Below are 26,723 nucleotides of genomic sequence, written 5' to 3'. Positions count from 1 at the left end.
TTCAAAATGAGAGCGGAGAACCAAAATCCAATGAGTGTCATATCTGTAAGTTTGAATGTAACTAGGAATGAATGGATAAGGGTAAGACATCCAGGATTGAGGCTGAGAACAGTGAATAAATGTCAGTGGGCCCTTTTCCCTTGTGCCTGGTGTATTAACCAAGGCAGGCAAGGCAGCTTAAAGAAGCCACACCAATCCAGAATGTTTGCTTATGCCAGTCCTACCATCTGGGATGCCATTTTTCTTTTTCCATGCCTTTCTCTGTCTCAATAAGCTGCTGAACACTCAACTCCAATTCCCATCTTCGTGAAGTTTTTTCCTGACCACCCCCATCTGGAAGCAATTTCTTCTTCCTCAGAATCTGGCTATCACTGATGTCCACTTCCACCCTTCTGTCCTCATCATGTGGCTGTTATTCTCTTGTGTGTAAGTCTCACCTTCCAGAGTGGAATCTGTTTGAAGGGCACTCCCATGTCTGATGGCTCTTGACATCTCCTAGCACCTAGCCTAGTGCCCGGCGAATGGCTGTGGGCCGTAAGGGCTGACAGATGGATGGATAATCAACGCAATGGGGCAGGCATTCTTTCTAAGACATCTTCTTCCAAAAAAAGGACTTGCCTGAGGAATTTCCCTGGGACCCATGACAATGAAATGGGGAGAGCTGGCTAGCCAGTGACTGGTTCCCTCTGAGCAAACAGGGCTGGGGCTGGGTTTAATTTAGCCTGCGCTGCCTTTCATGCTTTAAAAGGACTTTCCCACGACAGACTCGGGACCTGGAGTTCGTGCTGTTAGCACCACTGCGGAGAGATGAGTAGGGAGAGACGCAGCCAAGTGTGCTGGCCTCTGACCTGGTTCCGCTTCTGCGCTCGGCTGGAGCTTCTTGTAGCCATGCGGTTTGCAGCTTCATTCCCAGCCCGCCGGATGGAGGGTGCCCATGTGCACACTCCGGGCTTTGGTGTGGGGGTGCGGGTTTGCATCTGTGGGTGGTGGACTTCAGCCAGGCGCATTTGAGTCTGCATATGGCTGTGACGACTCTCTTTGGTGTACATCTGAGTATTTGCGTTTCTGTAGATTGTGTGTACGGATCTCTGAGTGTGTGTGCCTCTGAAGGTGGGGTGTGCTTACAGGCAGGTGCGTGTGTGTGTGTGTGTGTGTGTGTGTGTGTGCCTGTGACACCTGTAGCCATCCAACGTGAAGGTAAGCAGCTCTCCCACTGGTTTGCAAGAATAATGGCTCCTTTTTGTCCTCAGACCCTAACCGTGGTGCCACAGGAAACAGATTCCATTTGGTCCATTGGCTCCTCCTCCTCCTTCCTGAGAGGGGACTGAAGGAATGGAGGGGGCCCACCATGTCCCTAGCAAGGACTCTTTTCCTTCCTAATGCCATTTCTTCTTGGTACTCCGTGGTTCTGAGAGGGCCCCGGGACCCACAGGAGCCCTGGGCTTTGAGTGTCCCTGGCATCATTTGGAATATTTTAATGGGGTCCAGATGCCAAAAGGGAAGACCCTTTTTTAAAATCCAGGGCTGTCTTCCACTGCCCCCACCTCCCAGGAGAGAGCAGACATTCTTAGCACTGTTTACATTTTTTTCCTCCTTGCCTCTCTGTTACCCACCCCTTCCAGGACCTCCTCACTTTGGGCTTGCAGATAAACTGTACCCCTATAAACAAAGCCCTCCTTCCTGGTCTGGAGGAGCGCAGCCCCACCCCGACCCAACCCGGGGCAGCTCAGAATCCCACCCTTCCTTTACCCATTTTTCTTCTACACCCTTCTTCACCACTGCGTTAACTCCTTTATCTCCTTGGGCGGGGTGGGGGGTGGTCAGAGGGCAATTCCAATTCCAGGAAGCAGAGGAGGTCAATGTTAATGACCTTGCTTCTGGTCTCCAGCCCTCTCTGCGCCTCCACTCCCCTATCCTAAACCCCAAACTGTTCTCCAGCAGAGAACATGAAACCAGCTGCCGGCCAAGGCCAGAGGCTGGAGATCCAGGACAACTGGCTTTGCTTCCCAGCTTCATCGTGCCATTTCCTTTGCAACCCCAAATAATTTCCTCACTTTGTCTGTATATCACAGTTTGTAAAAGACACCTGATCATCTGGCCTCCTCTTGATAATATCCCAGCTACCTCTCTGCTAATATCTTGTGGAGCCTCCATGAAGCAACACCTGTGCAGAAGCCCAGGACTGCTGGGGACAAGCTCAGACATGTGAGAGTTGGCAAGTGTGACCTAGGCTTGAGTGCAGAGGGTTAAATTCTAGCTATCTCACCAGCAGTGGGAAAGGGCCTGTCTGCTCCTGGGTAGCTGGGTAAAATGTACAGCAGGTTCCCTTCTAAGATGTCACCTTGGTATCCCCAAGAGAGGCCCTCCTTTCTTTCTTTTTTTTTTTTTTTTTTTCTATCATGGGATAAAGCCACCCTATCGGAGGTCTATGCTCAAAGCTGCCTACCACAGCACTGGCAGGAATAAAGTGAAACCCAGCTCCTTCTTTGGGCCTTGGAGCTTTCTACCCAGCGGGCAGGGAAAGGGTCCTAGTCACCTGACTCTCCCTGGGGACTGGCACAAGAGAAAGTATGCAGAGCTGTGACTGAGAGGCTGAGAGACCCAGGCTGCCACACCTCCACCCAAGAGGTCCGGCCTGATGAATCAGGCTGAATGGAGAGCCTGAGGATGTCCCCTCTTCCTCCTGCTGCCCATTTATCATGAGAGGGGAAGACAGTCCCCTCCTGCCTAGAAGCAAAATGTCTTGCCTTCTCTTGGGATTAAAAAAAAAAAAAAAAAAAACAAAAAAAAACTGGCCTTTCCCCACCCATGACTTCTTCAAAAACAAGAAACACTTTCCTCTTTCCCCTGCCAGCCTTTCCCCTGGCATCTGGATCTTAGCTACCCCCAGACTTGATTTTCCCCTGATGGGTTCATGGGGCTTACTCTTTCTAGCCCGCACGACTCCTTGTTCCAGGCTCAGTTGGACGGGTCAGATCTTGTGAGATATTGGTTTCTTTGTCGGAGGAGAAACCATCCTGGTTGTTTTGCTTCCTTTCCTTCCCAAGCACCAGCCACCCTCACCTCAGGACCTGCTTCCTCGGGGAAAGGATGGGTTGATGTGAGAGAAGCGGCTGGAACACGTTCAGCTTGAGCACCAGGCTCTTGAGCCAGACCGGCTCCAGCCTTGTTTGAGCTTTCCTTCCCACGGAAGAGTAAGGAGGGAGATCACAGATCCAAGGGGTGTGGTGGATCTGCCCTCTTCCAAGTGGAATCTTTCTCTGGATCAAAGAAAGGAGGTGCAAAGAAATCAGCCAAAGCAGTATGCCTGGAAGGCCAGGAGAGAAACTTATCTGTGGTTGGTGGGTACACCCTCTCATGCTCTCTCCCTCCCATAATGGATTGATTTCTCCCCTACCTCCCTGGAAGATAGTGCCTTACTGAACTCCAAAGAAGTCTTGTCTGGGCTGCAGGTAGGGTGTGTGACCTTTCCCAGCCCCTGGGGAGCAGCTTCTCCTAGAGTCAAGGACCTTAATGATGACTCAGTGGGGCACCTGGGTGGCTCAGTTGGTTAAGTGTCTGCCTTCAGCTCAGGTCACGATCCCAGGGTCCTGGGATCAAGTCCCGCATCGGGCTCCCTGCTCAGTGGGGAGTCTGGTTCCCCTCTCCCTCTGCCTCTGTGCATGGTATCTCTTTTTCTCTTTCTCAAATAAGTAAATAAAATCTTAAAAAAAAACACACACACACACACAAAGAGACTAGAACAAGGATGGCTTTTTCTCCTTCAGGAGTGAAGGAAATACGTCCTGGTCTCTTCTTCCATTGATGGCCAGAAACAAACAGAAAAGACATTGCTAGAAAATCCTAAATGTGCACTCTCTCTCCGCCTGTATAAAGTCTGTCCCAGGCTCGCACTTAGGCACCAGAGGACCTTTTGTGTCCCAAGAATGGAGACGCTTTCTCTGCCTCCCTTCAAGTCCCTTTCCTCGGGAAACATCAGAAGTGTGTAGAATTGGCTATGCTTTGTTACAGAACACAAGGAAAGTCTTAGGTTAGGAGCGTCCTTTCAGTTCCAGAGGCAGGGCCGTGGTCTATTCTGGGGCCCAGCTGAGAGTGGGGCTGGGGAGTTGAGGGGGCTGGAGGGGTACGTACGGAGAGGTGCTCTGGGAAAGGATCTAGCTCCTTGGATGCCTGTGCATCTGATAGGAATGCTTTACTGTGGGATGGTGGCCAAGACTCAGTTTCCCTTCTGGGCCTTGGCCTTTTAATTCTATAAAATGTTGTGTTGGATTTGATCTTTAAGACCCCTTTATCTCCGATTCTATGTCACTACCTTCTTATCCCCCTGGACTAATTGGAGGAGGTAGGCAGGGTAAAGAAAGGGAAGAAATTTCCACCATGAACTCATGGTCTCTTTTAACAACTTTAAAGCAAAATGGAGAGATTATAGATCATAGACCATAACACCTCTAACACATAAACACCTCTAACATATGTAGCCTTGGAGGAGATATAAGCCTCAGTCATCTGAACTCCCCACGCTTTTTTATACCCTATCACAGACACACAGACACAGACACAGACACAGAGACACACACACCCAACTGTGATGTGCATTAAGACTGACCACAAGCTACTCAAGCAAGGGAGGGACAGCCACCCCCCTCCCTTCCCTCCACAACCCCGTTATCAGAACTTCTACCCATCAGGCAGTCTCTGCCTCTTCCAGTTCTACTGACCACATATTCTAAATCACAGACCATCATGCAACTGCCCTCTTACACTACAGGATTGTTTGCATGCCTGGAACCCCCAACACATCAACAGTACAGGGGGCCTGAATTTGGCAGCTTCAGAGGCCCCCATTCACTGTCTGCTTCCAAGGGCACAGAACAAAGGTCATCTGGGGCTCAGGGCCAGGGTAAAGCTCTCCCTGGGCAATGTGTGCTTCTGTTCAGAGCTGGATGACCTTTACAGACTAGGCAGCACTAAGTCCCCTGGGGCCAGTCATTTGGATAACCTCCCAGAGCAGCAGGTCACTTGCCTCCACTCTCCATCTGGCCATGGCCAGAGTATACATGGGTACGTTGTCTGGGGAGGGTAATTGGGCAATAAATTGCAAATATTAGTACCTTATGCTACAGCAATTCTATCTTTAGGAATGTGTTCTACAAATACAGTCATACACATGTGAAAGGACACGTTTCAAGTGAATCAGTGCAACATCATCTCTGAGTAGAAATTGGAAATGAATTGGATATCCACTAGTGACCAATTCGTTTCATAGGGTATGGTATAACCATGCAATGGAATATTAAAAATGGGACGCTATTGTGTATTGTATGGAAGGATTCCTGCTATACATTAAGTGAAAATAAGCAAAGTGCAGAAGAGTGGGCATAATTTACTACCATCTGTGTAGAAAGGAGAGAACAAAAACACATACATTCGTATTGACTTGTTTACATATAACATATTACTGGAAGAGAAAACAAGAGACCAAGGGTGATTACACATAAGGGAGTTGAAAACCCCTCAAGAAAGGCAACTTTCTTTTTTTTTTTTTTTTTAAGATTTTATTTATTTATTTGACAGAGAGAGAAATCATAGTCAGGTAGAGAGGCAGGCAGAGATAGAGGGGGAAGCAGGCTCCCCGCTGAGCAGAGAGCCCTATGCGGGGCTCGATCCCAGGACTCTGAAATCATGACCTGAACTGAAGGCAAAGGCTTAACCCATTGAGCCACCCAGGTGCCCCTGAAGGCAACTTTCTATCACATGCATTTTGATGGCTGAATAACATGAATGCATTACCTATTCAAAAGATTGAGTGAAAATAACACAAAAGCCCAGAAAAGAGAGAACAAAGTGGCAAAGGAGGGAGCCCTTCTCCCTGGCAGCTGCCTGGGCAGGGGGAGGCCAGACTAGAAATGGGAGCAGGAACTGGGGGATGAGCAGAGGGAAGCACACCAGGTGCTTAAGCATTTCTCTGATTGCTCATAAAAGCCTTCTCTAACAGGGGCCTGGAATTCCTCTGCTCATGCTCTCCTTCGGTTATTGGCCTCATCAGTCCCAAAACTCAAGCATACTCATGTGGCTTGGGAAATCTTGCCTTTTTTGAAAATGTAAACATTTTTAGACCCTTGGTCAGAATATCGAGGTCACCCGCTAAAGCAATGACTTCCTTTGAAGTTGCTTGACTTCCTTGCCCACTTACCCTACCCTGCCCCCCAACTCTGATGTCCTGCAAAAAAAAATTGCGGAATGACATGTATTTGTTTTAGATATTATTCTTTAAGAATCTTATGACATCCCTTTGAGATAACTGGCAACACTCTGGGGTGTTGCAAAACCCAAGTGGGGAGTGATTGCCCTGATGACCTGCAAGAGGCCATAGCCAAGACTCAAGGCCAAGTGGGGCCTGCATCACTTGGGCGGGACTGGGGGTTTGGGGGCAGAGGCTAGGCTCTGGACCTCTACTCATTGGGCAGCTCCGTGGATCCAAAGACCTGCTTGGGGTACTACATGGGTGTGGAAGGCATTGGTGTGGGGGCCAAGGACAAACCCTGCTTGTGGGTGAGCTGCTGGGTCCCTGGGAGACAAAACTGGTTCTTTCTCCTCAGGGATAATTTTAGGTCCTCACGTCCCCTCCCAACCCCTGGCTCAGCCTCCCAGAGGGATTGTTTAGACCAGCGACTATAGAGCGTTCTTTTGAAATATAGAGCTGTTCAAACGAGACATGTGAGGGTATGGCCCTGGAGGCATTTTCCATGATAATTTTTCCCCTTTTGTCCCATTGTTACAGGCGAGGAAGCAAGACAGCTCCAGGATCAGGTTCTCTGATAGAACTTAATAAAGGTATTACTAAGTCTTCCTGCCTCTCACCTTGAACCCAGGGGCTTCCTTTGCCGCCTCACCTCCCCACACCTTGCTTGACAGCAACTGGCTTAGAGACTAGAAGAGCTTGGCTGGCAGAAACAGCCTGAAGTCTGGGGGAGAGAAAGAGTTTTGGGCTTGTCAGGTGAAGGAGGCTCTGATGGGGCTGTTGGAAAAACTTCAAGAGGCCTTAAAATACCAGGCCTGGGGTGCCTGGGTGGCTCAGTTAATTAAGCCTCTGCCTTTGGCTTAGGTCATGATCCCAGGGTCCTGGGATCAAGCCCCACATCGGGCTTCCTGCTTAGCGGAGAGCCTGCTTCTCCCTCTCCTCCCTGCTCATGCTCTCCCTCACTATCTCTGTCTATCTCAAATAAATAAAATCTTAAAACAACAACAACAACAACAATAAACCAGGCCTATCCTTTCACACACCAGAAGATGCAACATGTGAATTCCTCAGCTGAATATCTTCTAATTTCTAAAAGTTCATAAATAAAACCTTCAAGGAAGTAGAGTGAACACTTTACTATCGGGAGGGTAGTGATGGAAGATTTGTGGGTGGTTGGGGGGTGATGGTAGATAGGCTTCATGCCTCAACCTCACACCCATCCGTTCACTTTCAACATGCCTTTGAGGAATTTTTAAATGGAAAATTTTAAAGAATTTTGAAATTTAAAAATTTTAAAGAATTTTAAAATATGAAATTTTAAAGAATTTTAAAATAAGGGACCGTCTAGAAATTGTCTAGGTGGGAAAGTGTGTGCAAGGGGCTATGTGCAATGGGGAAGATGCAGAAATTGAAACTCTCAGCATCCGGGACTACATGAAGCCAAATCAAAATTTAAGTGAGTAGGCAATGCTAAAGACTCCTGGAAAATGTCGAATTTCTCCAGTAACTGCAAAGAACAAGAACAGCAAAAAGACAACAGAAAACCGGAGGAGCAGGGAGCGTAAAGGAAATAAGAGAAGGGAAGGTTCCCAAATCTCCCCGGAATTGAGGTCTTGAGAGAAGAGAGAAGACACTGCTGCCCTCTTTTACTTACAATATTTTAGAGAAGGACACTCAAGTAGATGAGATGCTACCGTGGATCATTTTGCTTGCCCTGGGAGGGTTACCTTTTCCTCTAACAAGGTAGGTGGTGGCGGCACTGGTGTGGAGGGGGCGGTCTTCATTACCCATCAGCTGGAGTCGCTGCTGGATCTTCTGGGGAAACTGGGTGCAGAGTTCCAGGAAATCAGGGCTGACGGAGTGCTGCGCTGAGTGCGTGCGGTGGTATGGCAGGAGTGGGCACAACGTGGCAGAGAAGTCCAGGTGTCGGGGCTCTAGACATAGTTAAAGGAAAACTCAGGCATCCATCTGTCTTCCCTCCCCTCCCTCCAGTTCCCTTCCTGACGCCCGGCACGCATCGAGACTACTGGCCGCTGCCCCTTTAAGGGCCTCCACTCCTCCCCCCACCACCCCACCCCAAGCGGTGGCATCAAGCGGGTGGGGTGGGGGGAGGCCGAGCGTTCTCGCCGGGTCAACTAGGGAAGATGGCCCAGGCCGAGGAAATCGCTCCCACGCCCCGCTGTCCCCTCCCCTGAGCTGGGGGAAGGGACCCATCTAGAAGGGAGACCCCCTCTCTCTTTCCTTTCTGCCCCAAGCACGCCCCGGGAATGGCTCCGTGGTCTCACCGGAACAGCTCTCTGGCCTCGTGGCCTGCTGCCCCCACCCCGACGCCCAATACTGCCAATGCGAGTGGGCTGCCAGGGGTGCCGTGGGCGGTGGCCTTGGCGGGGGGGCTGTTGGCGCTGGAAGTTCTGGTCACCGTGGGAGGCAACCTGCTGGTGATCGTGGCCATCGCTCGGACTCCGAGACTCCAGACCATGACCAACGTGTTCGTGACTTCGCTGGCCACAGCAGACCTGGTGGTGGGACTGCTGGTAGTGCCGCCGGGGGCTACCTTGGCGCTGACCGGCCACTGGCCCCTGGGAGCCACTGGTTGCGAGCTGTGGACCTCAGTGGACGTGCTGTGTGTGACAGCCAGCATCGAAACCCTGTGCGCCCTAGCCGTGGACCGTTACCTGGCAGTGACCAACCCGCTGCGCTACGGTGCGCTGGTCACCAAACGGCGCGCCCGGGCAGCAGTGGTGCTGGTGTGGGTCGTGTCCGCCGCGGTGTCGTTTGCCCCCATCATGAGCAAATGGTGGCGCGTGGGAGCCGACGCCGAGGCACAGCGTTGCCACTCCAATCCCCACTGCTGCGCTTTCGCCTCCAACATACCCTACGCGCTGCTCTCCTCCTCCGTCTCCTTCTATCTCCCGCTTCTGGTGATGCTCTTCGTCTACGCGCGCGTTTTCCTCGTGGCTACCCGCCAACTGCGCCTGCTGCGCCGGGAGCTGGGCCGCTTCCCGCCCGAGGAGTCTCCGCCGACTGCGTCGCGCTCTGTGTCCCCCGCCCCGGCCGGGCCGTACGCTTCGCCCGCAGGGGTGCCCTCGTACGGTCGGCGGCCCGCGCGCCTTCTGCCTCTCCGGGAACACCGGGCCCTGCGCACCTTGGGTCTCATCATGGGTACCTTCACTCTCTGCTGGTTGCCCTTCTTTGTGGCCAACGTGATGCGCGCTCTCGGGGGCCCCTCTCTGGTTCCCAGCCCGGCTTTTCTGGCCCTTAACTGGCTAGGCTATGCCAACTCCGCCTTCAACCCGCTCATCTACTGCCGCAGCCCGGACTTTCGCAGCGCCTTCCGCCGTCTCCTGTGCCGCTGCCGGCGTGAGGAGCACCAGGCCGCCGCCTCCCCGCCTGGCAACCCCTCGGGCGCCCCTGCCGCACTGGCCAGCCCCGCGGAGTCCAGGCAGTGCCCACCGCTCAACGGGTAGGTAACCGAGGCGAGATGGCAGGCGGCTCAAGATAGGAAGCATTCTGTGTCTCCTTTTGGTCATTTCGAGTTTGGCGTTCGGTAGGATGAGGTGGGTTTGGAGAGGTCTCTACAGCGAAAGAAGGAGGGGGCATGGAGTAGGGAACCAAAATGGAACCCAGGACCTTTTCTTTTCCCGCATCCGACCCACCTGCCCCCGGGCTGAAGCAGAGGAGGGCAGCGGATTGTTCTTCAACCCAGGACCCAACCAGTGTGCGCCAGGAAGTGCGGCTGTCTTCTGAGCCTGCCTGGTCAGCTCTAGATTTTCTAGCTCAGTTGTTGGGCCTCCCAGATTCCTTGCCGCCACTTGGGCTGGCTTTGACTTGCAGAGAAGACTAGAGGCCTTCCCAAACTCTCGGTCTCAGCTCTGGTTTCTTTGAAAAGTTTGATAGCTATAGAGTGATAGTGAGAAACCTCTTGGGTATGAAGGATAAATGGGAGTGGGGGAACCCGTGAGTGTCGGTTCTCCCTGGAAGGAGTTAGGGTTGGGGGTGGGTTTTTTGTGGCTGGGTGGAGCCCAGCCCGGATGCTCTTTGTGTGATTACCTACTTATCCCTTCCAGGGTCCCTGACCTTTACTCCTTTCCTCTAGTGTCCCTGTCCCCACCCTGTGCCCCTCACCCCAAGATATGTTATCTCCCTTTTCCAGGGCTTCCTGGGGGAATTTCTTAGGTCCTGAGGGATGAGGAGAAAGAACTCTGTTGATCCAGAACTTTTGGAGAGCCTCTGGCCCCTGTTTAGAATGAGCCCTGTGGAGTGCCTCAGCTGGAAATCTCTGACTTCCAGAAACTGATGACTTCGCCTTGGGATGGGGAGGGGAGGCCTATGGGGGAGAGGAAATCCTTACCAAGTGGGTTTTCATCAGCCTCTTGTCTCTCTGAGAGTTTTCTAAACCCCATCCCTGAACTTCACCACTTCCTCAGCAGCCGAAGTATCCAGTAGCCTGAGTTTAGCTGCCCTTGGAGCTCAGGACTAGCTTTGGAGGCGCACCTATGACCTTGCTCACTTCCATGCTGTGTGCTTAAGGCAAAGAGAGCACTCCTCCTTCCGCTCCTTCTGCTGCCTGGACCTGACGGACCACGCAGTGTTCTTCAGGTTCGGGGGCCTACCTAGGCTGGGAGCAGAAAGCTAGAAAAGTTCCGGGTTTGGGGTTTTGTCCCTGACTCCATCACTACGGATGTCTAAGCACTACCTCCCCCCACGTTGGTGCCAGAAGGACTTCTTCAGGGTTTTGGGGGTGGGGGGCTGGAAGGCAAACCATTAGAACGGATCCCTTCTCTTCCTTGGAACATCAAATTTATAAATATTACTAAATGCGGTTCATCCCCTGCCTTCTTTTCTCCATTTCTTTCCCCCAAAATCCCCTTACTCCCTTCTTAGAGCTGGCTTGTGGCAGACACAATAAATTAGGACTAACCCCTGCCCCCTTCTTCCTCATCGGGGTGAAAGAAAAGATGAAAAGTCTGTTTGGGTGAAAGGGAGTGAGCTTGAACCTTTGCCCCTCCTATATCTCCATCTTTCCAAAATTCATGGAATCCACTTGCAAGTGGGGAGCAAAGCCAAGCTGCCCACGGACTTGAGGGCAGTGCTCCTAGGAGGACACAGTTTGCTGTGTTCAGGATCAGGGCACATGGGGTGTATGTCAGCCCCCATGCTATAAGCCAGGGGCGCATTTGTAAGATCCCATTGCCAGGGGGAACCAGTTTTGTCTAGTGTTGTGTGTTTGTGTGTGTGTGTGTGTCTGGAGGCACAGAGCATTGTTTGTGTTGGGCAAATGTCTTTGGTTATAAATATATTCTGATGTTTCCCATCCTTTCTACAACCTCTCCCTTTTCTGGGCTGCAGAAATCAAAGTTATCCTTTCGAAGTAAAGCTGGAGTTACAAGTTTGAGTCAGTTGATAATTTTTCCCCCTTATTCCAATTCTTAAGAACCTTATCAGGCAGTTTCCTATGGAAAGAAAATTTCTGTGGAAATCACTGAATCGTTTTGTGAGTTCTTATTTAAACTCCATAAGCAGAGAGCATTGTCCCAGCTGATTTACAGGATGGCTAGTAAATCATCAAATGTTTACTGTGTGACAGCGAGGAGCAATGCACCGGCTAGGTTCCGGGGCTCCAGAGTTACAAAGCTTCTATCTGCCCTGAGGATAAGCTCAGTGGATTTCCACATATGGGTGTTCCCTGTGAATTGGACCCGGCCTCTGCAGCTCCTTTTTTCCAGGAGCCCAGGTTTTATATCTTCGGATGTTTGCATACCAAAGATGACTTTCTCCTTCTCAATCCAGAACTGTGTGAGATCTCTGGGGTCTGCGGTGCTGGAGGTTTCTTGGCAAGGCCTTCATTTTTGAATCCTTAGTGGAGAAGGAAGTCTTGCTTTGGCAGGGGAATAAGTACCAGGGCTCATCTCTCCATCTCTGGATATTTTTCCAACATTACCGAGGAAAGTTGTCCAGTCAGTCCTAGGCAGGGAAGAAGGATGATTTGGGGAGTGGGGGGGGGGAGTGGGGCTCTGGTTTATAGAAATGTCCTTGAACCTTATCCAAGAGCTCATACTGCCCGAGTCTTGCTTGACACACACCCATGTGCCAGCTGTCAGGCCCTTTTAAAGTGTTTAGACTTGCACGGGGCTGTGGACTCTGTCTGCAAATTGTCACCAGGGCATCTGACAGATGGGGAGTCAGCCGTTCTGGTCATCCCTCCAGCAACTTGTGGCCAGGTGTCAGCCGGAGGGCGATTTACATCTTGGATGCTGAGCAGGCTGCTTTTGTTAGCACAGGGCCTGAGCACTTGAACTCTGGAAGACAAACAACCATCCTTCGAACCTAGAGAAGTGAAGACTTACAGACCAGTGAGAAGGAAAGAGCCCATGGAACCCTGGCCTTCCCAGAGTCTGTTAACAGGGGTGGGTGTGGGCAGAAATGACTGGGTGAAGGGGGTGGAGCTCAGTGGAGAAGGAATGGGTGACTGGGTTTTCCAGAGGTGACTTACCTTCTGCATTAGGTCATCAGGTGGAACCGCTAAGGAGAAGGCAGAATTAGGGTAGGAGAAGGTTGAGAACAGGCTTTTCCTAGGACTCTCCCTATGGTAGATTCTTCTGGAGGACGGTGGTAGTTGCAGACTGCGGTCTCATGGGTAGTCATAGAGCTACCATCCCACACCAGCTTCATTCCTCAGCTCTTAGAGAGTAGGGGCAGCTTCTCCCCTTTCATTCTAGGGGCACAGGTGAAGGCCACGGGAATAGTGCTCCTTTAGGTTTTGATCCTGAAAACCAGTCATCTGCCCCGCCCCACCTCGTGCTTCCAGGCTGCCGATCTGTATCTGTGTTTGCATGTCTCTCCAGAAGTGGGGACCTGCAATGGGGAGGGGGTACAGCTGATGCTCTCCCCCACCCCATGCAAAAAGCCCTGGATGTGGTGCACCGCAGGCCAATTAGTTGAAACATAATATGCACCTCAGTTATATTAGCAGAAACTCCAGGAGGCAATATAATTATGACATTAAGGAAAATCAAGACGCTTTCCTCAACGTCCTCATCTATGAAGTAAAGGGAGAAAGGCTGACTTTCTCTCCTCTCTTGCCTTTAGAGGGGGAATGAGTGTGTCTGGGATGGCTGGCTCGCCTAAATCTCTGCGAGGGAGTCCGCAATCCAAGGAAGAGACAGCTTCGCGGCTTCCGGCTTTGCTCCCCCCGCCCCCACCGGCCCCCGCTGCGGGAATAAACGGTGCTGGGCGCCTCCTGATGGTGATAGGAGGTACAACAGGTGTGGGTTTGGCGGTGCCGGTCTGGAGAGGGGCAGCAGAATTGCGGTTTCTTTCTTTTTTAATTTTTTATTTCTTTTTAGCGTAACAGTATTCATTGTTTTTGCACCACACCCAGTGCTCCATGCAATCCGTGCCCTCCCTAATACTTACCACCTGGTCCCCCCAACCTCCCACCCCCCCGCCCCTTCAAAACCCTTAGGTTGTTTTTCAGAGTCCATAGTCTCTCACCGTTCACCTCCCCTTCCAATTTCCCTCAACTCCCTTCTCCTCTGCATCTCCCCTTGTCCTCCATGTTATTTGTTATGCTCCACAAATAAGTGAAACCATATGATAATTGACTCTCTCTGCTTGACTTATTTCACCCAGCATTATCTCTTACAGTCCTGCCCATGTTGCTACAAAAGTTGGGTATTCATCCTTTCTGATGGAGGCATAATACTCCATCCTGTATATGGACCACATCTTCCTTATCTATTCGTCCGTTGAAGGGCATCTTGGTTCTTTCCACAGTTTGGCGACCGTGGCCATTGCTGCTATAAACATTGGGGTACAGATGGCCCTTCTTTTCACTACATCTGTATCTTTGGGGTAAATACCCAGTAGTACAATTGCAGGGTCATAGGGAAGCTCTATTTTTAATTTCTTGAGGAATCTCCACACTGTTCTCCAAAGTGGCTGCACCAACTTGCATTCCCACCAACAGTGTAAGAGGGTTCCCCTTTCTCTACATCCTCTCCAACACATGTTGTTTCCAGACACTTCTCCAATGAAGACATACAAATGTCTTTCAAACACATGAAAAAATGTTCTTCATCACTAGCCATCAGGGAGATTCAAATTAAAACCACATTGAGATACCACCTTACACCAGTTAGAATGGCCAAAATTAGCAAGAAATGCGGTTTCTTAAGGCCAGGGACTCTCAGAGCTGGGAGAGATCATAGAAATGATTTAGTTCAGTCCTTTGATAAAGTAGACGAATAAACTGACCTCTAGAGAGGTGTACAAGAGGAATTTATAGAAAAGATCTATGGTAGCTCGCGTAAGCGATAGGGAGGCTGGAGATTTGGGAGCAGGAAGCACGGCCACCATCAGACCACGATTACTTTAGTCAGAAAAAGGCAACACTGGTAGCATAGAGAGCACCAAATTTGAGGCTGGAGAAGCAAGGAAGGGAGAAGGAAGGAAATAGCCATTGATCGAGCACCAATCTGCGTGCCAATACTGTAAGAGGGGATCTGCAAATGTTATGTTGAAGTGATAATAAATAGTAGAGCCTCACAGAAATCACATAGCTTCTAACTCAGTCTACCAGGCTCTAAAGTTCATCCCCCCCGCCCCCCAACCGCCCCAAACACACACACTGATAATCAGTTATGTGACACTGAGCAGGTTACTTGGCCTCTCTGACATTTTGTTTGCCTGTGAATCAAATAGAGATTCTATTATTGTTCTACTCAGCTCACCCAGACGGGTTTTAAAGACCAGATGAGAGACCACATATAGAGCGTGGAAATGGATAGGGTTCCTCTGGTGTAAACAGTGTCATCAGAGTAGGGAGCAAGGATTCATCTCAAGCCTCCTGGTTTTAATCTCTGGGTAGTCCTGCTCCCACTGACAGCCTAGATCTTGGACTTGTCTTTGGCCTGGGTGGGTATATCCTGCCTGGTCTTTCTCCTGCAGGTTCATCCCTGCCTCAGACGGATGCCCCTGGTTTCATATCCACGTCACTGCGCACGCACACACACGGCTCTTTTTTCACATTCAGACTCTGGTCTGGCCTCTGCCTGACATGTAGTCCTGGTTTGGCTTACCCTTCGTTTCCCACACGGCATTTGTGATGAGCTAAATCTTAAGTATGGATGGAAGTTTAGGACACAAGACACTTCCGGATGTCAGGGCTTTATGGCACATTATAGGAAAGATTATTAGAATGGGGCCCTAACGAACCAGAAAAGAAGATGGCCCCTTAGTTTGCTAGGGTTGGTGTAACAAATTCCTTTTCTCATAGTTCTAGAGGATGGAAGTAAAAAAATCAAGGTGTTCGCAGGACCACACTCTCTCTGAAGGCTCTAGAGGAGGACTCCTTGGTTGGCTCTTGTAGCTCCTCATGGTTGCAGGCAATTCTTGGCATTGCTTCTCTTGTAGCTGCATCATTATAACTTCTGTCTCCATCTTCACACGGCCATCTCCCCCTGTGTGGCTGTGTCCGCATTTTCCCTCTTCTTATAAGGACACCAGTCTTTGGATTAGGGCCCGACTTAATTCAGTATGAGCTCATTTTAACTTGATTATATCAGCAAAGACCCTATTTCCAAACAAGGTCATGTTCACAGGTTCTGAGGGTTAGGACTTCAATGTATTTTTTTTTTAAAGATTTTATTTATTTATTTGACAGAGATCACAAGTAGGCAGAGAGGCAGGCAGAGAGAGAGGAAGGGAAGCAGGCTCCCTGCTGAGCAAAGAGCCCAACGTGGGACTCAATCCCAGGATCCCGGGATCACGACCTGAGCCGAAGACAGAGGCTTTAACCTACTGAGCCACCCAGGTGCCCTCAATGTATCTTTAAGGGGGACGCAGTTCAACCCACAACAGAAGGTATCATGGGGAAGGAGGAATACTATCCTCCGAGCTTTTCTGTATTCATCTTATTCCTGCTGTTTTATTATTTTTTTAAAGTCTTTTTAAAAAGATTTTGTTGTTTATTTGGCACAGAGAATGAGATCACAAGTAGGCAGAGAAGCAGGCAGAGAGAGAGGGGGAAGCAGGCTCCCCGCTGAGCAGAGAGTCCAATGCGGGCCTAGCTTATGGGGGCCTCCATCCCAAGACCCTGAGATCATGACTTAACCCACTGAGCCACCCAGGTGCCCCATTCCTGCTGTTTTAAACCCACATTTTCAAGGTTCTGCTTCATCCTGTACTCAGAAGCGCAGTAGGGTTGCTATCTATTCATGGATTTCCACTTCTGGATCTTTCTTCCCTTCTCCCTAGGCCCCAGATTTGAGAAGCCACTGAGCAAGTCAGGACTGTGTTTGTTGTCTCCTATGGACAGAAGTTGCTCTCCATTCTTCCCTCCTTCCTTTAGTGATAGAACCCCTAAGTTTTAGCTGGGCACATGGTCTTGCTAAGACATTGCAGCCTCCTGGCAGACATAGGTGTGACTATGTGATTAAGTTCTAGCTGATTGAGGTGTTGAGCTTCCAGGTCTGCCATTAAAGGGAAAGGGCATATCCTCCACATCTAATCCTCCCCTTTGCACTGGCTGGAATGCAGCTCTGATGGTAGGAACTGAAGCAGCCACCTTAGGTCATGAGATGGCAACTATGTTTTACAGGTGGCAGAAGAACCAGATAGGAGGAGGAGCCTGGGTGTTCAACAGTGTGGAGTCAGCATGTCCACCATGGATTGCTTCTGTTTAAGACTCTTAAATGAAAGAAAAATAAACTCCTATCTTATTTAAGTGAGAGTTATTTTAGTCTATTTTTTTAAACAGCAGCCGAATCAAACAAATTCATCAATGAAGGGATAATAAAATGGTATAAATGAATGGGGATCTGCTGACCTTCTGTGATGAATGTAGCTTGGGTGACAAAGATGCCTTGCTTTAGTACCTCTTAGGGCATCCCTGATCTCTGGGAATTGGTATCTCTATAGAGTCGGAGTTCATGTGGCACTCGAGACCACCAAGTCTGTCTTTTTGATGTTGATTCGCACAGGAACAATTATCAATGAGTGTATTCATTTTCCAAGGCTGCTGCAACAAGTTGCCACTATCTTTGTGGCTTAAAACAACAGAAATTTATTCTCTCATGATTTTGGAAGCCAGAAGCCTGAAAGTGAGGTATCAACAGAACAGGCTCCTTCCGGAGGCTCTGAGGAGGAGTCTGTCCCATGCCTCTTTCCTAGCTTCTGGTGGCTCTGGAAATTTTTAGCATTCCTTGGCTTGGAGACATATCTCACTCCAATCTCTACCTCTGTCCTCACTTTCTTCCTGTGTCCATGTGTGTCTCTTTTCTGTCTCTTATAGGGACACACGTCATTGGATTTGGAGCCTATCCTAATCCAGGATAATGTCATCTCAAGACCCTTAATTGTATCTGCAAAGAACCTTAATCCAAATAAGGCCACATTCTGAGATTCCAGGTTAACATATATTTGGGGACTACCATTTGACCCAATATAGTGAGAGACACTTGTAAATCCTTTACCTGAGAGTTCTGGTCTTGAAGATTATCATCCACTCTAGTCACCCCTCAGGAAAGGGCTGTTCTCTCCAGAAGCTCTTAGATTCTGCGGGAGGCAGAATTCTGAGAACTCCCAAGGACCCCTGTCCTTGTCTAATTCCCTCTGCTTAAATGTGTGTGGGACCTATAATTTGCTTCTAAGAAATAATAATATGGCAAAGGTGATGGGATATCACTCTTGTGATTAGGTTGTATTACATGGCAGAGGTGAAAGGACTTTAAAGATGTAATTAAGGTCTTTAATCAATTGACTTAGGTTAATTAAAAGGCAGATTATCCTGGGTGGGCCTGACCTAATCAGGCAAGCCCTTTAAAAGAAGGTCAGAGGTCAGAGATGGAAGACATCAGAAAGATACTCTGGGTGTCCTCAAGGAAGCTAGCCACCTGAGTTCCACAAGTGCAAGGAAGTGGATACTGCCAACAACCACGTGAATTGGAAGAGGACAATGAGCATCAGAGGAGACTGTGGCCCTGGCTGACATCTTCACTATAGCCTGGTGAGACCCTGAACGGAAGATCCAGCTCCCCCATACACAGACTCTTGAGACATGGAAACTGTGAGGTAATAAATATATGTTGTTCTAAGCTGTCAAGTTTGTAGTAATTTATTACACAACAATAGAAAACAAATGCAGATGCACTGCACAATTCTGCCCAAGGCTGTTCTTTCTAATAGTCCTTCTCTGGTGGTGTTTTGTTTTGTTTTTTATTTACTTAAGCAGTCTCTACCTGCAACAAGGAGCTCAAACTCATGACCCTGAGATCAACAGCTGCACACTCCACTGACTGAGCCAGCCAGGTGCCCTTCTCTGGTGGTGTTTTTAAAGGTTTCCCATCAGAAACCAAAATCCAGTGCTCAGGAAAGATCCACAAGCTCAGGAAAGATCCCATGACCACATATGGTTTACTATTCTTCCAAAGGACTTTCGGAGACTCTTGCTTGGGTGTCTGAGGAACAGGGTCCTTTAGATTTTGTGTTTGATGAAGGCCTGAGGGAACAACCAGTCATTCTATGATTCCTTGGCCCACACACACCTTTTTAAGAAAACGAGGAGCTAAAAGTTCCAAAGCGATTTATTTCTGAGTTGCTAGTGAGGAGCCACCCTTTTTACCACAAAAACACAGCAAACATAGTTCCCAAAATCTCTTCAGCAAGAACCAAGAAATGTTGCTTCCGCTGTTGGTATTCCCAGAAGGGAGAAGGGATGGGTCACTCCTTCCCAGGGAAGAAAGTGGGAACAGGAGAGATTTGCAGCAGCTCCGTGCCGCCCACAGTGTCTCTGGTCTCTCACCAGTCACTGGATCACATGAGTGAGTCTTTCTTCCCAGGCCTCCCCATGGGCCCAAGTCTGAACCTAATTGATGTTGGAACATTCTCCCAGAACCAGAGGGAGGGAGACTGGGGAACTAAGGGAAGAAGCTTAGGCAGCTGCTTTTCCAATGGAGAAATTCCTACCATTCTTGGGGAAGAAGAAACATGTGGAGCTGATGGTGAATTTTACTGCTCCAGCAACCTCAAGATCCTGAACCTAGCTGAGTGATGGCTTCCTCCCATTTTTGAGGGAGGAACTAGTCTTTTTTTTTTTTTTTAAGATTTATTTATGAGCAGGAGCGAGAGAGTGTGCTTGAGCAGGGGAGGGGCAGAGGGTGAGGGAGAGAGAGAATCTCAAGCAGAATCCCCACTGAGTGTGGAGCCTGATAGACAGACAGATGGACGGGCAGATGGATAGGACACAAGGCTTGATCCTAGGACCCTGAGCTCATGACTTGAGCCGAGATCAAGAGTCAGATGCTTAACTGACTGAGCCACCCAGATGCCCCGGGAAGAACTAGTCCTAAGAACAAACTAGTTCTTACTCCTAATCCACTCTCATGCTCATCTCCTTGGTAGGGTTGCTGGCTAGCTGGTTTCAACCTGGTTGGTCTGCCATTGGACTTCTGACCTCATGAAATGAAAAACATATTTAAACTTTGCCTTTGCTGTCCTTTAACATTTCTTGCAAGTTGTTGTATTGAAAAATTCTTTAAAAAGCAAGAGATAGAAAAGTTGCACAAAAATAAGTGGAACTTATTACTGATGCATAAGATATTGTTTAAATTAAGTGGATATTTTTCAGGATTGCCCTTGCTTGCCAGCATCTCCCTTAATGCTTGGTCTGGTGCCTGGTATTTTTAGGAGGGACACGCGGCAAGTCTACCCATTAGCCACTGCCATAGCTCAGGCCCTCATCCCTTCTTAACCAAATGAACTAAAGTAGTTTCCACTTGGCCTGCCGAGTTCTGGCTACCCTCCAATTCATCCTCCATAAGACCCCAGAGAGATTCTTCTAAAATATAAATCTGATAATGTCATTCCCTTTCTTAAAATCATTCAATGGCTTTCTAAAGCATTTGGGGTAAGATTTGGAGCCTTCCACACAGAGTGTGGCATTAAATGGATAGTGCCTACCTTCCTTACCTGATTTCTCACCACTCCCCTCCTCCATACACTATTATTCCAACCACACTTGTATTTACTAATGAACTCATTTTCTTCTTTATCTTTGTATCTTCACACAGATTGTAGCCTCTGTCCTCCATCTAAACACAGATTGTACACTGTTTTCATCCACTCATCCATCCATTTCAGCAGTAATAGTGAGAAAAGTCTCTAGAGATATTACAAGATAAAAAGGATACAGTTTGCCAAGGAGTTGAATGTAGGGTATAAGAGAAAAAGAGAGATGTCAGGGATGAAACCAAGATCTTTGGCCTGACCACCTGGCAGAATGGACTTGCCATTGACCAAAATGGGGGTGGGGCAAGGGAAGTGAGATATGAAACTATGAGTTAGTTTTTGGACACAATAAATTTGAAAAGTCTATTAATTATTTGTTGGAACATCAATAGGCATGTGGATTTCCAAATCTGTAGGTTAGAAGGAAAGTTGGATCTGGATATATAAATTTGACAGATGGATATTTAAGCTCATGGAAGTGGAATGAGCTCACCTGTATGGTGACCATAGACAGAGAAGAGAAAAATTCAGAGTGTATTAAATCAATACCTTAAACTTACACAATGTTGGCTATATGTCAGTTAGATCTCAATAAAGCTGGAAAAAATAAAACAACTTCAGGCATTTAAAAAAAAAAAAAGAATTCTGAGGATCAAGCCCTGGAGCATTCTAACATTTAGAGGTCAGAAATAGAAGGGACCAGAAAAGGCAACTGAGGAGCAGCAGCAGTGGGGAGAAAGGAGAAACCACAGTAAGTAGCATCCTGGATGCCGTGGGAAGAAAGTGTTTCAAGGAGTAAGTGGCCCATTGTGTCATATGCTGCTGACATCTCAAATAGGAGGACCAAGAATGCACCATTGTCATGTTTGACCTTGATGAGAGCTGCTTTGATGGCCTGGTGGTGATGGAGTGGGCGCAAGAGAACTTGGGAGATGAAGAAGTGGAGATAGAAAATGTAAAACATTCTCTCCATAGCTACAGTTCTGAAGAGGATCAGAGAAATGTGGTGGATGGATGATCTCCTTGTCATCTTAGTTAATCTGGGCACCCGTTTCCCAGAATTCTGTTAGAGTCCGGGTTAGAGTTGACCAAAAGAGGAGAAACCTGCTGAAGATGTGAGAGGCAGAAGAGAAGTGGCCCCCACTTAATACCGCAGGGACTTCAGAGTGAGAATAGAAAGCACATGTGTTGGGGGCGGGGGGCGGGGGGGGGTGCTGCCTGTCTTCAGACTTTCCTCTGTGCCAGGCCCAGAGCAGGTGCTCTGCTTCCAGAGTGTGGGCTCTGCCGACTGTGGGATCCCACACCACTGGGGACTTGGCTGCAGACCCGCAGATGTGAGAGCTGCGCAGAAGCCCTGTCTTCCCATAGAGCCCTCCAGGCATTACCCCTTCTGAGTCCCAATTCTGCAAATGATGTGTCTGGCTTCTCAGATTTCCCTGTAGGCTCTGATTTGTCCACCTGGGGGTGCTTCGGGCAGCCTGAAAAGGATTTTTCTTTAAATCTCCAACTCCCTTCCTGGGACCTTCCTTTCCCTGGGTCCTCTTGCAATTGCGTGAGGTCTAATTCCCACAATACCCACACCGCTCAGAGCAGTTCTGCTTCTCTGGATGAAGCCTGACTTACTCATGGGGTAACAGCTGGAGAGGGGAGGGGAGATCACCAGAGCGGTGTTTGTTTTTAAGATGGGAGTTTCGATGCCTGTTTGTACGCCCGAGAGAATGTTCTAGGGAAGAGGGGTGATTGGCGATGGAGGAGAGGAAGGACAACTGCAGGACAGTGTAGCCAGGACCCAGGGCACAAAGGCAGAGTGTGGACTGAGATGGGGCCCAGAAGAGGGGGGCTCAAGCACCCTAAGAGAAAAGAGAGTAGGTGGTACTTACGTCAGTAGATGGGCAGCTGTGATGGGCGCCCATGAAACCCTCTTCTGATACTTACGTCAGTAGATGGGCAGCTGTGATGGGCGCCCATGAAACCCTCTTCTGATAGCTTTTCCTGTCTCTGTGAAATAAGTACCCTCAGTAGTGTGGGAGGAAGTATGGGGGTGTTGGAGGAGAGAGGGAAAGGGGTGATATAATTGTGAAAATTTGTCTTTTTTGGATGCCTAGCCTGTGTACCTCTTTCTAGAAGAAAGTCTTCCTTTTCTGACTCTCGTTGGAAGGCAGCGCCCACCTGCCATAACTGAAGCTGTAATGACCAGACCGGCTCTCCTCCCACCCCTTAGCTAGAGCTTGGGGGGCGGGGCACAGGATCACGTGAGTGGGCTCAGCCAATCAGGCACGGACTTCCTGGTCCGTGGGCCTTCCGAGGTGCGAGTTGCGATGGAACCACCGTGGAGGGTCCTGGTGCACAGCAGTAGCTGTGGCAGTGAAGACCCATGTCCGGGACCTGCACTGGCAGCCGGCCTTCTGGTGGCCAAGCAGTGGACTGTGAAGGTGGGGCCAGTCACTGCGTCGTCTGATGTTCAGCAGTAGGATCCCCACCTGCTTCCTTTCGTGGTCCGATGGCGGCCGTGCTTCCTGCTCCCAAATCTCCAGCCTCCCTATCGCTTACGCGAGCTACCGTAGATCTTTTCTATAAATTCCTCTTATACACAAACCAGCTAGAGTCCATTTCTGTTGCTTGCCACCAAGAACCTAAACGGATACTGACTGGAATCAGAGACTTGAGCCAACTAACAGACATTCTTCTTTTCCAATTTCTCTTCACAGGCAGTTGACGTCATTTTGGGGGTTTCCTACGTGGCGGGGCCAGTAGCTTCTGAGAGCTTTAGGATCGTTTCCGTACAGCTCTATGACTAGAGAGTAATGGACGGCACTTCTCTGCCAGCTCCAGTAAGACTCCAAGAGCCCAGGCTTGAGCCACGTGCCTCTTCTCCCAGGAAGCGCTGTCACTCGGGATTCAAGGACCAAAGCTGCGGAGAGGGCTGGAGCCTGCTACCAGAAAGAGTAGGAAAAGGGTTTCTGGGTGGACTTAGAGAAAAATCACTACCTTCCACCTTTTGGAAGCTCATCAGCCCATATTTTTTTTTTTTCTCCAAACACGTAATTTTAAGAATGGTCAAAACTAACAGAATACAGTGTTTCTGCATGCAAGTAAAAACTTCTCTCTCCTCCCAAAAGGAACAACCCAAACTCACATCCAACATCCAGCTCAGAGTTAGGATCTCTGGGTGAGGTGAATTTTCTTCATCTGAAAGCGGCTACCCATAATACTGCAGCTTATGGACCGAAACGGAATTTAACTATTCCCTAATATATCCAGTGTTCAATGCTGGGAGGGAAATGGCTATGAAGGCCATCTAGAAAAGCAGGGAAGGGGAGCAACACACAGTGATCACTGGTCCAGAGCACATACCACGTTTATACCATGTTTATGAGGGACAGAAGGAGCAACCATTTGTTTGATCTGCATTCCTAGCAATGGAATGAGCTCTTTGGATCAGTTATAAGGACACACCTCTCTCCCAACCCTTTAGGATTTTTCTTTACCCTTTGTCCTCCTTGGCTGAGCCTGAGGGGTCTATGGGAAAATTTCCCCATGAGGACTACTCCACTTTAGCAGCCAACTTCTGTGACCTTGGTTACTAGAACCTGAATATTGGGGTCTTGCAATTTCCTGGGGGAGGGGGGAACCCTTTAAAAACCTAGTCTGTTCAGATGTTAGTTTGAACTTCCCAAATACTCTGTGTTATAAACTCTAGACTCAAAACTTCCTTGGATATTGGTACGGTGGTTTCTGTTTCTTGGTAGCCTGAGGGGCATGCTCTTTTCCATAATAAACCTCACACAATTCTATAATATTTGTTGATCACCATTTAAAAATGCATAGGGGCTCCTAGGTGGCACAGTCAGTTAAACACTGAACTCTTGGTTTTGGCTCAGGTCGTGATCTCAAGGTCATGAGGTTGAGGCCCGTGTCAGGCTCATGCACACACACTCTCTCCCTCAAAATAAATAAATAAATCTTAAATAAAATGCATACACTGAGGTGGAGAGAGTTTAAACCACTTACCTAAGGGTATATAGGTATTAAGGGGGAAAGCTGAGATGGAAAGCCAGATCTGCCTAGCTCTTCTGTCCGCTCTACTGTGAGGCTCTTGTTGACAGTCGGGGGGCGGGGTTGGCAGGTCTTACGTCTCAGTGCTGTGGCCAAGAGGGAAGGTAGATAAGAGCTGAAGGAACTATTTCCAGGGGACTCTGAGGGTTATAGACATGTACTGACTGCTCTGGTAGGTGAGAGTTTATGGCTTTGGAAGCTTTAGGAGAATGGGTCCTCGGCATTTACACTGGTGTCTTGTAGTTGTCAGAGTGGTCACTGGTCCCTGTGGCAATAAGGAAATGCTGGACTCAAGTGATGTCCTACAAAACAGATGTGGACGATGGGGATGACTGCACTGGATGAATGTGAAAGAACTTTCCCCAAAGTCACCAAGAACACCCTGAGAATGGTTAGGAACAATTGGGGAAGATTAAGATCAGCTAGTGGTCCATACTGTGTAGGAAAAGGCAAGTTATTCTAGTTCATTGAACCATGTCTGTACCTGGGCTGCTGAGAGAAGTGAACATGGGGCCATAAACACTCCACTCCAGTTATCAGCTGATCAGCTCCCAGACAGAGCCTCTAGCATGAGCCAGCCAACTCCTCCATGGTGACTGCCCTCCTGCTGTCACACTGGATGACTTGGGGTCATCCAGAGAGCACCTTCCCTGCATCCCATGGCTGCTGAGACAGCAACCGGGACCCTGAATGTTTAACAGATTTAGAAGTACAAGGACAACACATATAAAAATAGGCATCGGGGTGCCTGGGTGGCTCAGTGGGTTAAGCCGCTGCCTTTGGCTCAGGTCATGATCTCAGGGTCCTGGGATCAAGTCCCGCATCAGGCTCTCTGCTCAGCAGGGAGCCTGCTTCCCTCACTCTCTCTCTTTGCCTGCCTCTCTGCCTACTTGTGATCTCTCTCTGTCAAATAAATAAATAAATAAATCTTTAAAAAAAATAGGCTTTAAACTGGTGGTTTTTAAGACTTCAGAATGGATGATGCAGTGAAACCTTGCTGATTGCTTTCCTAGCATCCCTTCCCTGCCCATTCCCATTTTTAAGAACACTGGAGATCTCTCTCTCTCTCTCTTTTTTTTTTTAAAGATTTTATTTATTTATTTGGCAGATGGAGATCACAGAGAGGCAGGCAGAGAGAGAAGAGGAAGCAGAGAGCCCGATGTGGGGCTCGATCCCAGGACCCTGGGACCATGACCTGAGCCGAAGTCAGAGGCTTTAACCCACCGAGCCACCCAGGCACCCCTGGAGATCTCTTTTAAGGAAACCTTCTGCCCCTTCTCTCTTGTGTGATCTGGGAGGGATCCACCTCAGCCTCAGCTCTAGGCGGTTGGTTTAAACCCACTAGAATATCCCATCCTCCCCCATGATCAGGTCAGAGATGGGCCAGTGACTCACTGCAGCCAAGAGAAGGGAAAAAGGGGACTGGGGGCTTCAGGGAAGGAAACATCCTCGTTCCTCCAGGGACCTAAGAGAAGAGGTGCTCTCCCTTCCTCTGGATTATAAGGATATAATGTCCAGAAAGGCTGCGGCCATTTTTAAAAACATAAACACAGTATTTGAATGGGAGATCTATGTGTTTGGTTTAACATTTCTCAAGTACAAAGTGGTGTACAATGAAAAGCAGGTTAGTCTTCCTCCCTGTCCTTATCCATCAACCACCCATTTCTGCTCTCCAGAGGCAGTCACAGTTACCTGCTACTGGTATGTATCTTTCCAGAGATTTTCCATGCGTATACATGCAAATGTATTTTTTATTCTCCCCACACCCTCCCCCCAAATGTTCCTCTACTTTGCTGTCTATTCTGTACCTCCCTGGTTTTTTTGTTGTTGTTGTTGTATCCTCCCTGGTTTTTACTTAAGGTGGTATCTTGGAGATTTTTCCACAAAGGTACACAGAGGGCTACTTTTAAAAAAAATTCTTTTTTTAATTTCTTTTCAGTGTACCAGAGTTCATTGTTTATGCACAGACCCAGCGCTCCATGCAATACGTGCCCTCCATAATACCCACCACCAGGCTCACCCAACTTCCCACCTCCACCCCTTCAAAACCCTCAGATTGCTTTTCAGAGTCCATAGTCTCTCATGGTTCATCTCCCCCTCCAATTTCCCTCAACTCCCTTCTCCTCTCCATCCCCCCGTGTCAGAGGGCTACTTTTAACAGCTGCACGGAATTCTATTATATGGATGTTCCATTATTTTTTTTAAAGATTTTATTTATTTATTTGACACAGAGAGAGAGATCACAAGTATGCAGAGAGGTAGACGGAGAGAGAGGAGGAAGCAGGCTCCACACTGAGCAGAGAGCCCGATTCGGGGCTCGATCCCAGGACCCTGAGACCATGACCTGGGCTGAAGGCAGAGGCTTACCCCACTGAGCCACCCAGGCACCCCTATGGATGTCCCATTATTAATTCAAACA

General features: G+C 48.9%; 1 protein-coding gene across 1 annotated transcript; it reads left to right on the top strand.

The window, feature by feature from the left end:
* Positions 1–8,508: 8,508 nt before the first annotated feature.
* On the top strand, positions 8,509–21,266 carry ADRB3 (adrenoceptor beta 3; the record flags this gene model as incomplete). The annotated part of the gene is made up of 3 exons (XM_080796287.1): positions 8,509–9,704; positions 13,331–13,526; positions 21,087–21,266. The coding sequence occupies 3 exons, from the start codon at positions 8,509–8,511 to the stop codon at positions 21,264–21,266; spliced, it is 1,572 nt and encodes a 523-aa protein (XP_080652413.1).
* Between the last annotated feature and the right edge of the window lie 5,457 nt (positions 21,267–26,723).

Source organism: Martes martes (assembly GCF_963455335.1).
Source record: "Martes martes genome assembly, chromosome: 2".
NCBI lineage: Eukaryota > Metazoa > Chordata > Mammalia > Carnivora > Mustelidae > Martes > Martes martes.
Note: the sequence above shows the minus strand (reverse complement) of the source record. Positions and strands in the feature narration are given on the sequence as shown.